General features: G+C 38.3%; 1 protein-coding gene across 1 annotated transcript in view; it reads left to right on the top strand.

The window, feature by feature from the left end:
• The window catches only part of TOP1 (DNA topoisomerase I), a 95,042-nt gene that overhangs the window by 22,766 nt on the left and 57,616 nt on the right, over positions 1 to 14,660 (top strand). Inside the window, exon 3 of the mRNA XM_042980399.1 lies at positions 8,891 to 8,993. Coding sequence (XP_042836333.1) covers positions 8,891 to 8,993 — 103 coding nt within the window. The remainder of the gene's footprint in view (positions 1 to 8,890; positions 8,994 to 14,660) is intronic.

Below are 14,660 nucleotides of genomic sequence, written 5' to 3'. Positions count from 1 at the left end.
TTCCTTAGCCTTTTCTCATAGTGTAAATGTTTATGCTTGAGTTGAATAGTGATTGCATTAGAGACCCTGAGCAGAATAAGCTTGGCAAATACTGTTAGCCACCTACTGATTGCAGCTAAACTAATGCAAATGTTTCCATGCAGGTGGTGTTAACTGGTGTTAACATCCCTTAAAACTTGTAGGTTTTTTAGACTTCTGGGTACAGGATTGTTAGAGCAAGTCGGTTTGTTATTTCTTCATAAATGCTTTTCTTACCTGGATCTGTAGACAGGTAAGAAAATCAGATAAGCTTTTATTTGTCATTGGCTTGTTGGGCAAGATGAATGGGCATGATTGCTGCCTTAAATGCATGTGTAGAACCTGAACTCTGAGTTATTTGGAATGATTGAGTAGGCTTGATTTAGTTCTATGTAAATTAATCATGAAGAGGGGTAATAGTTGTACATAATTAACAGTTTGTAATTTTGTGGTACTTAGCCAGGAATTCCATTACAACCATACACAAGGAATTTGACTGACTTTTGAGATAAAATAAGGTCACTTAAATATTCTGAACCCCAGTTTCTTCATCTGTAAGAGAAGTGAGTTTATTTACTAAGGCTACAGGTATCTGAGTTGATGATCAACAGAGATTTGAAGCTCTTAATAATCACTGACCTGTGCTGCCTTCTTATAGACCCAATAGTCAAGTGATGTAAAAAAAAATATTTATTTATTTATTTATTTTGGGAGAGAGAATGAGCAGTGAGCAGGGGAGGGCCATAGAGAAAGGGGAGAGAGAGAGAGAGAGAGAGAGAGGGAATCCCGAACAGGCTCTGAGCTGTCAGCACAGGAGCCTTCAAACTCCTGAAGCGTGAAATTATGAACTGAGCCAAACTCAAGAGTTGGACGCTTAACCTGACTGAGCCACCCAGGCGCCCCTAGTTAGGTGACTTACCCCAGGTCATACAGTAAGTGGACAAGAATTTGAATCAGCTATTTTTCATTCTGTTAAACTGGTCAGCTTCCTCCAGCTTCCTTCAGAAGTCTCTTCCAGCATTCTGTGCTACTCTGTAATGTCCGTAATCAGCATTAGGGTTTAGCCATGATTTTTTGTGCTTACTGCATCATTCTTGAACATATTTAACCAAAGTCTTTTGGTTTTGTTTTTCATATAATGTGTGTGTGTGTGTGTGTGTGTGTGTGTGTGTGTGTGTGTGTGTGTGTATGTGTGTGTGTGTGTGTGTATCTGGTTTTCTTAATGGGAAATGAACTCTTTCCTTATGCCTGGTTTGACACTGATTTGACAACATGGAGCTGACTCTCTACCTGGTTTCCAAACCTGCAGCTTCATTGTGAGCCTGGGATTAGACCAGCTTTCAGGGACTTGATAAGAGTTGGATTGAATTTTGCTGGACTTACTTGATACTGAAGTTTCTTATTCTTAGGTATGTGGTTTCCTTTCTATCTAAGCAGAAGATTAGGACTCTAAAGCTACAAGAAGTAGGAGTGCATCTATATCTTTTTTTAAGACACTGCTTTTGGAACACATGGCTTTCGAGAGGCAAATTAAATATAACTCTGGAATTTTATTTTTTTAATATGCCCCTTGCAAGAATCAACTCTGTCATTTCCTAGCTGGCAGAAAGTAGATTGCACTTAATTTTTGCTCAGTCATGAAGAAGATGAATTTTTCAGCAAAATCAAACAGTAATAATTGACAGTTGACTTGAGTTGTTCATCTGCCAAGAATGCCCTCTCTCCTTCTACTTTGCTAACCCTTTTGCCTTTAGTAAGACTTAGCTCACACACTGCCTCCTCCAGGGAGCCTAAGTTTACTCCTCACTGCCCTCTTGGACCCTGGCTCTTTATTTCTTCTTGTTCTCTGGTTGTTTCCCCTCATCATTCTACTTTTCACTTGGAAACAAAGGAGTCATTAAGCCTTGTTTCAGTTATTTTTACTCTTTTTTTTTTTTTTTAAAGTAGAGAAATAGCACGTGTGTTCAAGCTGGGGGGAGGGGCAGAGGGGGAGAGAGAGAGAGAGAGAGAGAGGGAGGGAGGGAGGGAGGGAGATTCTCGAGCAGGCTCCGTGCTCAGCATGAAGCCTGACCCGGGGCTCCATCTCATGACCCCAGGATCATGACTGGAACTGAAACCAAGAGCTGGATACTCAACCAACTGAGCCACCCAGGCACCCCCAATTATCTTTACCCTTAAGACTCTTTTCAAAATGTCCATAAATTAAGTAATTCTACTGCTTTACTACCCTTAATGAAAGATAGCAGGAGGGCAGTAAAGTAGAAAATTCTGCCATCAGTTAAGAGATGGGAAGGTCATGACATCCACATGTTTCATGTGTAGACTTGGGAAAATGTCTATTACCTTTATAAAAAGTTTGCATAGTTTCTGAATATGAGCATCATGATGCAATAAAGACACTGTTGCTTTAATGTTAATCATTTGACATTTGAGATTTTTGGGGTTAAGAAACGAAATTTAATCTATTTTAGCAAGTCTCAAATTTAAAAAGGTTTTCTCTGCCTTCACATATGCATGGAGCAGCATAAATTTTCTTTCTTGGGAGTGTGTCTTCAGGCTGAATTCCTAGATATGGGTTGCTGGGTTAAAAGAAGTTGTGTATAAGTTAGTTTTGTTAGACATTGCCAAATTCCCCCTCCACAGAGTTTTAATGAACTATGTGCACTTTTAAGATGTTAAAAGAGGCAAAAATGTGTCTCAGATTTGAGGAAATTGGCACCACTCAGAGTTGTAAAAACCAGAGATGACATGTGAAGCCTACTAACTTGCATGGAGAACTCACCTAATTGGAGATAGCTATTAATATTATCTTCTGTGAAACGGCGAGAATATATTCTTAGAAGAGTCATAAGAAAATTGAATAAAACTGTGTTTCTGAGTACTCTAGCATGGTTCTGGCACGTATATTAGTGCCCCTTTTTTCTTGCTTGCTTTGGGCCGTGGTTGTTTGGCTCCGTGTCTTAAATATCTTACTGGATTGTAAACTCCTTGAGGGTTGAGCTCATGTCTGATGAAACTTCAGCAGGACGCTTTGGATTTAATAATATATTAAAAATGGTTGTACCTGAATTAACCCTAAGAATATAATTCTGAATCTAGTAGTAAAAGATTTCCTTTTCTTTTGCACACGAACCATCAAATCCTTATGTTATGCTAGCCAGCAACTTGTCCTGAGAATTATGTCCTGAGGACACACAGGTACTTTCCTCTTTTGTCATTTGGAAGTGTCTTTACTTAAAATCTTTATTAACTTTAAGGAACACCTTAGATAATATTGGCAAGAGATGTTGATTGCTATTCTGTTTGTTCATTTACTTATCTGTCTTTATAACTCCAGTGAAGTCAGTGAAAGGAATTAGCAGTTAGCCTGTTTCCTCAAGGCTGCCTTCTTTCAGGGGTCATCCCCCCAAGTCTTCTCAAAATTTTTAATGCTAGCCTTTGGAACAGTTTTTGTCAAGTTATTAGGTGACCTGACTTTACAACCAATGAGGTTTTCTAGGGATTTTATATGTAGTGGTTTACATCTTACATTTCTAATCTATCAGTCAAGTTCAAGACCATTCTTTTTGCATTAACAGATGCTTAAAGTGGCAAGATCCTTTCTCTAAAACATTTTAACAGCATCTATTCTTAGATGAATTCCAGTTAAGGGGAAGGGGTACATACTTATTGAAGTGATCTTTAAGGCCTTTAGTCTGCTTTCTATAAATATTTTCACCATGAGGGACATAGATCAGTTTGCCCTTATTGGCTTCACTTTTTCACTTACTGGCTTCTCTTCTGACCAACATCTGTAGTTGGATGGTCTACTGTTACCCTAAGTATAATATGACTTGAGTTAGTTTTATCATTTCTCCATTCTTCCCCCTGACCCCCATCTTCATTCTGCACAGCTTTCCTGTGTCTGTGAAAGCACCTTGTTCCCCTAATCACCTACACCCAGTCTTTGAGTCCTCTTTGACTCTTCCTCTGAATGTATTTACTATACACAATCTGTGGAGTTCCTGGAACTGGGTTCTATTTCCATTTTCTTCAGCATGCTTTTACATTTTCCCTTTCTTTCTCCACTCCTTGCTATCACTTTTTCCTAGACTGCTTAAAAAACCATTAGCTAGTTATTTTGATTTTACCTTTCCATTCATGTTGCCCTTCAATTAATCTTCTTTAAGTATGGCTTTTATTTTGTTCCTTTTCTGTTTGAAGTGGCTCCCTGTCACCCTTAGAGTAGGACACCCTGGCTCTTGGGTTAATGTTATCTATCAAACTTTTCTCTCTCTGCTCCTTAACACAAATCCTTTCTTGGGCTAAGCTAGTCTTCTCCTTGTATCCTTATGTCATAAAAAAGTAAGGGATTGGAAGGGAAGAAGCTTAAAGATAGTGTTCAGCTTTTTATTATTAAAACTTTCAAACATGAACAGCAGTAGAGAGAGTAGTATAATGAACTCCATGTATCTTACACCCCCACTTCAGTAACTCAACTTTTTGCCAATCTTGTTTCATCTTTCCCCATATCCCCCTGATTTTTTTTCTTGCCTTGAGCATATTTTAAAGCAAATTCCAGATATCATTTACCTGGAAGTACTTCTGTATGCATCTGTGGAGGTTATTTATCAATTTACCTGGTGTAGATCATCTCTATGGTTTCTCTGTCAGTTGGTAATTGTGTTTGTTTATACATGGTTGGTGTTCTGCAGGTGTCTCATTTTACCTCTCTGTCAGTTCTCCTCGGAGGACCCAGCCTGCCATGTGGATCTATACTATAGCCATTCACATATTTGAAGTTGTCATATATTAGAGTTTCTGGTACCTGTCATGTCACACATAGCACAGTTTGAGCATATGATCGATACGATAGATATGTAATAACGTCTTTTGAAATTAAGGCACTTGATTTTATATCTTTGACCTGAGTCTTATTTATATCATTGGATTATTAGCTACAGCCTTAAGTTTCTTACCAGACATTTTAGTTATGAGTTTTTAGATTAGCAATTGCTTTAAAAGACCTGACCTGGCTTTAAAATCAGTTTTGAAGTTTTGTGCCCTTAAAAAGATAATGCTATTGGCAGAATAGTTCCCTGAAACCTACCTGGAATTACTATCAGTTCATCTTTTACTTAGTTTCCTTTTTTTTTTAAGTTTAGTGCTTTTTAATGAATTAAACTACTTTTTCCTTGTGTATATGAGTATTTGGCAAATCTTGGTGATTTTTAAAAATAGCTTTTATTATATAAATGATTCATCATGGGCAAAAATTGGAAAACAAGGCAAAGAAAGTAGCACACAATCTCAGTTTTCTCATAAATTTACCAACCACAGAGAGATACTTTTAACATTTGGGTGTCTGTCTTCTAGTCTTTTTAATATTGTTTGTTTATGTATGTGTTAACTTATACATAGAGCAATTAAAAAAAAAATATTGTGTCCTTGCCATTACTCTGGCCATAATAGCAGATCCTAATGTTCTGTTTCTTATTTGTTAAATCTGACCCGTAAACAAAATCAAAACACACAGACTTCATTCCAGGTTGTAGTGCTGGTGGCATGTTTTGTTATTATTGTGGTTTTAACCGTAAGTTGTTAGTTTGGGGCAGACATAATGTGGGTATTTATTACTGTTGTAAACAGGGGTCACCACCTTTGTGTATTGGATTAAGTCAGCATTTTATAATTCTAGACTTGAGACTTCAAGAAGTTAGAGGGTTCTGTGTGCTAAGTGGAAGATTGGGTTTAAGTTCTTTTTTTTTTTTTTTTTTTTTTTTTGGACACCGTATGATTTTATTTTTCCCATCTCTTTGGGATGAGAATTCTTATACTAGGGATATGGTCATCAAATTTTTGTTTCTCTAGGGCCTGGCACAGGATAGATGCTTAGTGGATTATGCCAAATGTGGCTTTTTTTGCTGTGAGCCAGGAATGGGATGAGCATGCACATTGCCTGCACGTTATTGTTAGTTATCTATTGTTACACAGAACATGTGTTACACAAAACATGTTACCTCAAAGTTTATAGCTTAAAACAACAAACACTTGTTTTCTCATGTAGTTTCTGTGGGCCTGGAATCCGGGAGCAGCTTAGCTGGGTGGTTTTGGCTCAGGGTCTGTCACGAAATTGGAGTTGTCTGGAGACGTAACTGAAACTGGAGGACCTACTTCTGAGATTGTTTTCTCCGATGGCTGTTCTTAGAATTTCACTTTCTCACTGCATGGGCCTCTCCACTAGTGTTGCTTGAGTGTCCTAACAGTATGGCACCTGGCTCCCCCCAGCGCAAGAAGAAAGATCCAGCACCATTCATGACCTGGTGGCAAAAGTCTCATACTGACATTTCCATTTCATCCTGGTTTTTAGGAACGAGTTACCAGATCTAGCCTATACTCAAGGAGAAGAAAATTAGGCTACAGTTCTTGAACAGAGAAGTGTCAAAGAATTTGTTGGACAGATTTTAAAAAACCACCACACATGTTTTGGGTACATAAACTTCCAATTGATTCATATTCAGCATTGTTGTGACCTGACCCCAGTGAGCCACATTTTTAATAGGCCCTTGGAATAATTCTCATATACAATAAAATTTAAGAGTCACTAACATAAATATGCAGAGAGATACCATGTTCACAGATCAAAAGACCTAATGATTTTTTTATGTCACTTCTCCACATTGTCCTGTGAAAACAAACTTCTCAGCTGTTTTTTTCTCCTTTTTGGAATTTGGCAAACTGAAAATAAAACTTTCATGGAAATGCAGAAGACGTAGAGTAGCCAAAACAGTTTTGAAAAAGAACAAAACTACTTTTATAACCCGATTTTAGAACATACTGTGAAAAGAAAATTACTGTGAAACTATAGTAGTCAAAATAGTGTGTGTTTGTGTCATAGAGTCCAGAAATAAGACTTAAGATTATGTGGTCACTTCATTTTCAACATACAGGCCAAGGAAGTTCAATGAGGAAAGAGCTATCTCTTTAAGAAATGGCGCTACAACAACTGGATATCTTTATAATTTTTAAAATGTGCCCTATCCTTTACCTCTGTAAAATTCCTAGGAAAAGTTCACAATACATATATCCAGCCAAAAAATTGTAATCTAAAGTGTATAAAGAGCTCTTATAGAACTCAATAAGAGGACATACATGTATATATACATACATATGTGTGTGTGTGTATATATACATATACATACATACAGATATGTACGTATATATGTATGTACGTATGTGTGTGTATATATTTTTAAGTTTATTTTGAAAGAGAGAGCACACGTGCACATGGGGAAAGGAGAGAGAGAGAGAATCCCAAGCAAACTCTGCACTGTCAGTGTGGAGCCCAGTGCAGAGCTTGAACCCACAAACCGTGAGATCATGACTTGAGCTGAAGTCAGACACTTAACTGAGCCACCCAGATGTCCAAGAAGACAAATGTTTTTAAAATGAGGGAAGGATTCGAAGAGATACTTCACCAAAGAAGATACATGAGTGGCCAGTAAGCATGTGAAAAGATGCCTGTTATTTAATTAGGAAGCTGGATTAAAACAACAGTGAGATACCACTACATACCTGCTAGAATGGCTAAAATTAAAGACAGTACTGAGTGTTAGAGAATTTATAGCAGTTGGAGCTCTTAACGCATATTGGTGGGAATATATAATAGTACAACCACTTTGGAAAACAGTTTGGCAGTTTTGTATAAAGTTAAACATATACTGGGGTGCCTGGGTGGCTCAGCTGGTTAAGTGTCTGACTTCAGCTCAAGTCATGATCTCACGGTTCGTGGGTTCGAGCCCCACTTTGGGCTGTGTGCTGACAGCTTAGAGGCTAAAGCCTGCTTCAGATTCTGTGTCTCCCCCTCTCCGTGCCTCTCCCCTGCTCATGCTCTGTCTCTTTCTCAAGAATGAATAAATGTTTAAAAAAATTTTTTTAAGTTAAACATATAGTTATATAACCCTGTGATTTCACTACTAAGTATGTACCCAAAAGAAATGCAAACATGTCTACAAAAAGACTTACATACGAATGTTCATAGCAGATTCATTCATGATAACCTAGAAACGACTCAGATGTACATCAACAAGTGAATAAGTAAATTGCAGTATATCCATAACAGTGGGATTCCACTCAGCAGTAAAATCTTAACCAGCTGCTGATAGATCCAGCAACATGGATGAATGTCAAAAGTATCATGCTAAGAAGTCAGACACAACAGTGAATCCTGTATGATTTCATTTATATAAAACTTTAGACATATCCATAGTGCTAGCAAATTAGTGGTTGCTTTCAGCAGGAGGGGGCTGGGGAGGAAGATGGGGATTGACAGGGAATGGATGCAAGGGAAACGTTCTGGGGGTGATGGGATTGTTCTAAATCTTGATTGTGATGGGGATTACACCTGTGCATATGTTTGTTAGACTTACCACACTGTATCTTTAAAAATGTGTATGTTTTCTGCATAGAAATTATACTTTATTAAAGTTGATTTAAAAGCATATCTCCTAAGGTTTGTATTTTCCAGAACTTACATAGATAACCATCTCATCTTGAGAGTCAGTGTTCAAGATTTATCCTTTTGTATCATTTATGACTTAGTCTCAATACTACCAGATACAGGGAGAAGAATGCCAAACTGTTACTTCCTTTTATAGTAGAATTCATTCCCATTTCCCCTTCATGTTTGTAACACATGTCTTGGTTTTAGAGGCAGGGTAATGGGATGCCTTGTCTGGGTGGCTTTGTGAAATCTTTCCTTCCAGTGGAGTGTGCTATTATGGCTACCTTCCATTTGAATCGTGTCATTGTGCTTCTTGACCAACTTGTCAAGATAGGTGGGCAGGAGATAGCTTATGACTCTTCTTAACTGACTCATCTCTTACGGTTGCAGATTCTCATAAACACAAAGATAAACATAAAGATCGAGAACACCGGCACAAAGAACACAAGAAAGACAAGGAGAAGGACCGAGAAAAGTCCAAGCATAGCAACAGGTAAGGGTTAAACCAGCAAGTCCTTCATCATTTGGCAGTGGGTTGACTGTGGCTTGGCTCACCTGGAATGGGCCTTAACTTGAGCCATGGGTAAATAGCACGGATAGCAAAGTAAGCAGAGACTGCATTTGATTCCAGAGTTGCTAGAGTATAGCCTTGATAATTCGGCCTTACTGGGAAGGCTATTGTTCACATCAAGGTTTACAAAGCAAGTATGGTGAATCCTCTTTCAATATATATTTCATTAGAAATACAATTTTTAACTTAGTCCGCTATGGATTCATTGTAACACATGAGGTCCAGAGAACTTTGCTTGATAAAAAGGTGTGACTGGATTGGAGACTCTCTATATATTCTTTCTGTACTATAAACAGGCATAAATTAAAATTTCTTACCTTGAGCATCCATGGTCTATGAGCCCCTGAAATCATTTGCAAAGGTTGGATATATGAGATTTTCCTCGAGAGAGCATTTTTAGTTTCATGAGATTATCAGAAGGGTTCAGCTCTTACAGAAGCCAGTGACCACCAATATAAATGAAACTCAGTAGTGCTACCTCAGGGATTCAAGCCTCAGAAAGATGTTTTCATTTTTGCTTTGCTCCCATTTTTTGATGTAGGAAGCAAGTGATTAAGCCCAAAGACTTTGCATATCTTTGGATATGGGACCCCTTGTTGAGGACTTATGCTTCCATTTTAAGTTAAAGGCAGTTGTTGGGGAAGAGTGCTATATGATATCCTCAGAGTGGCCTAAGTTTTGTTAAAAGGGAACGTAAAGATCAATTGTATGTTGGAATAAGTACCTCCAGCCTAGAGTTTCTTAGAAGTGCATCATTCTTGGCATATTGTCTACAGACAAGTCAAAAGTGAGAATTGTTTTTCCAAGTCTGTTCTTTATGAGCCACTAAAAAATGTTAAGATATTTCTAATGAATTCCTTTTATGAATAAGTCTATGAATCATTAAAAGTACCAGATTAAGGGCGCCGCCTGAGTGGCTCAGTCGATTTAGTGTCCAACTTCAGCTCAGATTGTGATCTCGCAGTTCACGAGTTTGAGTCCTGCATTGGGCTCTGTGCTGACAGCTCCAACCCTAGAGCCTGCTTTGGATTCTGTGTCTCCCTCTTCTCTCTGCCCCTCCCCTGCTCGTTCATTCTCTCTCTCTCTGTCTCATAAAAATAAATAAAAACTTGTAAAAACTTTTTTTTTAAATAACCAGATAAATTTTCTCTAGTGGGGACATTGCTTTTATGTATCATCTACCACTCCTGTGGTCTTTTTTTCCCCCCACCACTCACTAATTTCTTACCATTCGATCATCTAGTTTCCATTTTCATTACTCTGGTGAATTTAATATCAGTAGTTGAATCCAGTCTCCATTCACGTGTATCTTTTCTTCTCCAGTTTATAGTTGTTCAGCCCGTATTAACATCTACCAAAGTAGATTTGAGAGCAGAGAATATTGCCAAGAATAAGGAAGTTCATTTCATAAAGATAAAAAGGGACCAATTAGGAGGGCATAACAGTTATAAATGTTTATGTATGAATATCAGAGCCTTAAAATACACAAAATAAAAACTGATGGAACTACAGAGAGAAATGGACAATTTATAGTCAGATTTTGCTAAGTCTTTCTCAATTGATAGTATAAGCAGAGAGAAAAATCATTATGTAGAATACTTGAACATCACAAACTAACTTGATTTGATTGGAATTTATAGAATATTCCACTCAACAACAGCAGAATACAGATTCTTGACACCTAGAGCATTTTCTGAGATACATCATATTCTGGGCCCAGCCCTCCTCCTTGAAACCAGCTTCCTTGCTTTTCATGCATCTGTCCTTTTCCACCTTTCTGGCCACCTTTCTCCTCTCCTTCCAGTGCACATAGCAATTTTCTGGCTCTCCATCTGCTACTTCTCTTGCCATTTACCCTTCTCTCATATTCCATATCCAGTCTTGTGAAACTTTTTTTTAATGTTTATTTTTGAGAGAGAATGGGCACGTGCAAGTGGGGGAAGGGCAGAGAGAGAGAGGGAGACAGAGGATCTGAGGCAGGCTCCATGCTGTCAGCGCAGAGCCCGGTAGGGGGCTCAAACTTACTGGTAGGGGGCTCAAATCATGACCTGAGCTGAAGTTGGATGTTTAACCAACTGAGTCACCTAGGTGCCCCTAATCTCATTTGAATTTAACGTGCTGTTAAAATATGCCTTAAAATATGCAATTACTGTTTCTGGAGTACTCTGTTGCCCTCTTAATATCATTCTTTTAGTTACAACTTAGACTTTACTTCTTTCAGGTATCCTTTCTGTCCATCCCCTCATTGAGTGTGACTTCAGTGTGCTCTCTTGGATAGATTCCTATCACAGTAATTGCCAAGTTTTGTTGGTGTTATAATTGTCTCTTTACTTCTTTGTATTCCCCATTAGACTCTTAAAGTCTCTCAGAAGAGAGCTGAATGAAGTCTGTTTTGTTCTCCATTCTCAAGGCTTTGTATAGTCCCTGGTGGATAGCTGGCACTTACCTAGCATGTATTGGATCAGTGCATGGATGACCTGTGGGTACACTAGTTGCCATCTTCTCTCTTCTTTTCACATACTCTTAATCTTCGACGAGATAGTTCCCTCTGGTGCTTCCATTTTTCAAGCAGGTTTTTTCTGTGTTTTTAGTAAAATATACATAATGTGTTTTGCGCTTTCAAAATGGCATTAAGTGTATTTACAGTATTGTACGACCATCACCAGTGTTCATCTCTAGAACTTTTTCATTATACCAAACCCACTAAACCATTCCTTCCCATTCTCCAACCCCCATCCCTTGGCAACTTTTTTTCTACTTTCTGTCTCTGAATTTGCCTATTCTAGTACTAATGTAAGTGGAATCACAAAATATTTATCCTTTTTGTGTCTGGCTTATTTCCCTTAATCTGATGTTTTCAAGGTTCATCCATATTGTTGCATATCAGGATTCCATACCCTTTTTTATTTTTATTTTTTTAAATTTTTTTAGACAGAGAATGTGAGAGGAAGAAAGAGAATCCCAGGCAGGCTCCATGCTCAGCTCAGAGTCCAACACACGGCCTGATCTCATGACCCTGGGATCATGACCTGAGCCAAAATCAAGAGTTGTATGCCCAACTGACCGAGACACCCAGGCGCCCCTCCATTCCTTTTTATAGCTGAATAATACTCCCACTGTGTGTCTGTACCACATTTAAAAAAAATCTCTTCCTATGTTGGTGGATACTTGGGTTGTTAGTACCTTTTGGCAGTTGTGAAGAACACTGCTGTGAACATGGGTATACAAGTCTCTATTTGAGTCCCTGCCTTCAATTCTTAGGGTAAATACTTAGGAGTAGAATTGCTGGCTCATGTGAAACAAGTATTTTTATCCTGCCTGCTGTGCTTCTCTTCTGCTGGTTGATATGAAATACCAAAAAAAAAAAAAAGAAAGAAAAAGAAAAGAAATCCTTGACCACGAAGAACTTCATCCTGAGGAAAATGCTGTTAAAGAATGCTAATTTCTATGTTAGCATGAATCTGTCCCCCCCTCTCCCCCCACCAACAAATCTTAAGAGAAACGGAGGTTAATGTTTAAAACAAGCTTTTTAAGATGAATCCCTTTTTCTCTGGTACATCTGACTTCACCAACCAAAATTTATCCTTGTGTGAGAAAAGATTAGGTAGAAGTGGCATAAAAAGCTTTGGGACATCTGTTTGGCCCTGCTCCGTTTTACCAAAACTTCCTTTCTAAAAATAAAAGATATTATTTTGGTGTCCTTTTTCTTGGAAAGCCCAATGTAGCTTAATTGTCTCTGTCTAGAAGAAGGCCTCATCCTGGTCCCTCTGCTTAGGTCTCCCATGACCTTGCTTATTAGGTCACCTAACCTTTCTTAACTCCTCTTCAGTTCCTGTGCATCAATACACATTTCAGAGGGGACTCAGAGGAGTCAGGAGGAGTCTTTAATTGTGACAGCTCTTTAACTGTGAACAGTTTCACAAATAGGAGGAGGTGGTATTTTGTACATCTATCAAGCATACTTTTCCAAGATTATAGCATAAGCAAATTCATTGAATATTTCATTTAATTCATTTAATATTTTCTTCATTTTTATCAAAATACTTAAGAAATAATAGCCTGTGTTTGCCAGGAGGCATTGAAAAACCTGGCCCAAGTTTCTGTTTACTAAATCTGGTAAATTACTAAATCTAGCCCTGGATCTCTAATTCACATGTAAGTTTAAGACAGTTTAACCAGATGATGTGTTGTAAGCAGACTTCTAAATACTTCCTGTTTTGACCTCTACTGACATACTACCTCTTTGCAACAAAGCAAGTGAATTGGTTATATATTTATATTTCATTAAAATCCTGTACACTGTGTTCCTTTTTTTTTTTTTTTTTTTAAGTTTATTTGTTTTGAGGAGAGCATGCGAGCAGGGGAGGGGCAGAGAGAGAGAATCCCAAGCAGGCTCTGTGCTGTCAGTGGGGAGCCTGACTCAGGGCTTGAACTCATGAACCATGAGATCATGACCTGAGCCGAAATCAAGAGTCGGACCCTTAACCTGGTGAGCCATCTCTGTGCCCCTGTTTCAGTTCTGTGTTCCTTTTTTTTTAAGTGACTTCTGATCTTTCTAGTAGTTTTGGGTTTCTTCATTTTCCTTCTGTAGCAAAAGCCCAGAATAATTAAGATTTATTAACCTGTTTTCTTAAAACTTCATTTGATTCCAATATTCGCTAATCAGTTTGGCATGATTTTGTTGGTGTTATAAGGAAACAAGTTTTACACTAATGTGTTTCTGTGTCTTTTCTTTTCTGTTAGATATTAGCATCGGTTATTTTCTCAGGCTACACTTAGGGCCCAAAGGAGGTCCAGGAGACCTCTTTCTCCCACACAGTAACATGTGCTGCATACTTGGAATGCCAGAGAAAGGGAAACCAGCCTTTCTGCTGAGACAGGACGGGATGTGGACCCATCCCATCCCTCGGGAGATCCCATCTTATTCATATACATTCTCCTGTATTGTTCTTACTTAAGGTACAGAATAAGGGAGAGGGTATGAAAGATCATTCCATCTTATCTCTTTGTGTGGTCAAGAGTCTGAGGTGACATGCCCGAAGTCACATGGTGGTGTGGTAGCAGAGCAAGGATGAGAGACCAGGGCTTCTGAGTTGTGTTTTTTCCCCACTACATTATTCCTTCTAGTAAAAAGAAAAAAATCTCCCTGAGAAAGGTTAGTTGTATAGCTGAACCTGCGTTAACACAAGCACTTCTTTCTTACATGCAGTGGTTGGCAGCTCAGGTTTTAAAATGCCAGACCTTTCAGGCACTGCCTCTTCTCTTTGGGCCCCAAATCCCTGAACGTTTTGGTAATAGAAGTATTAATCTCATTAAGTTCCGACCCTATGAAAACCCCATCTCTGACTACTGCCTTTTTGGCCCGTGATAACACAGAGTTTATATCAAAGTCAAATAAAAATAATTTATTCTATTATTTATCTCTGGCACTGCTTCTTTCTTTTAGCATTAATATTGAGCCCTTCAGGTCCTTTTAAAAATATATATATATAAATCTTGTCAAAAGAAACAAAAGGAATATTCTTTCTAGATGCTGAGGAATCACTGGGCTTGTGGGATCTCACTGGATACTTTCTTGAAAAGTTACAC

Source organism: Panthera tigris, chromosome A3 (assembly GCF_018350195.1).
Source record: "Panthera tigris isolate Pti1 chromosome A3, P.tigris_Pti1_mat1.1, whole genome shotgun sequence".
Taxonomy (NCBI): Eukaryota; Metazoa; Chordata; class Mammalia; order Carnivora; family Felidae; genus Panthera; species Panthera tigris.
This window is presented reverse-complemented; position numbering and strand designations above follow the sequence as displayed.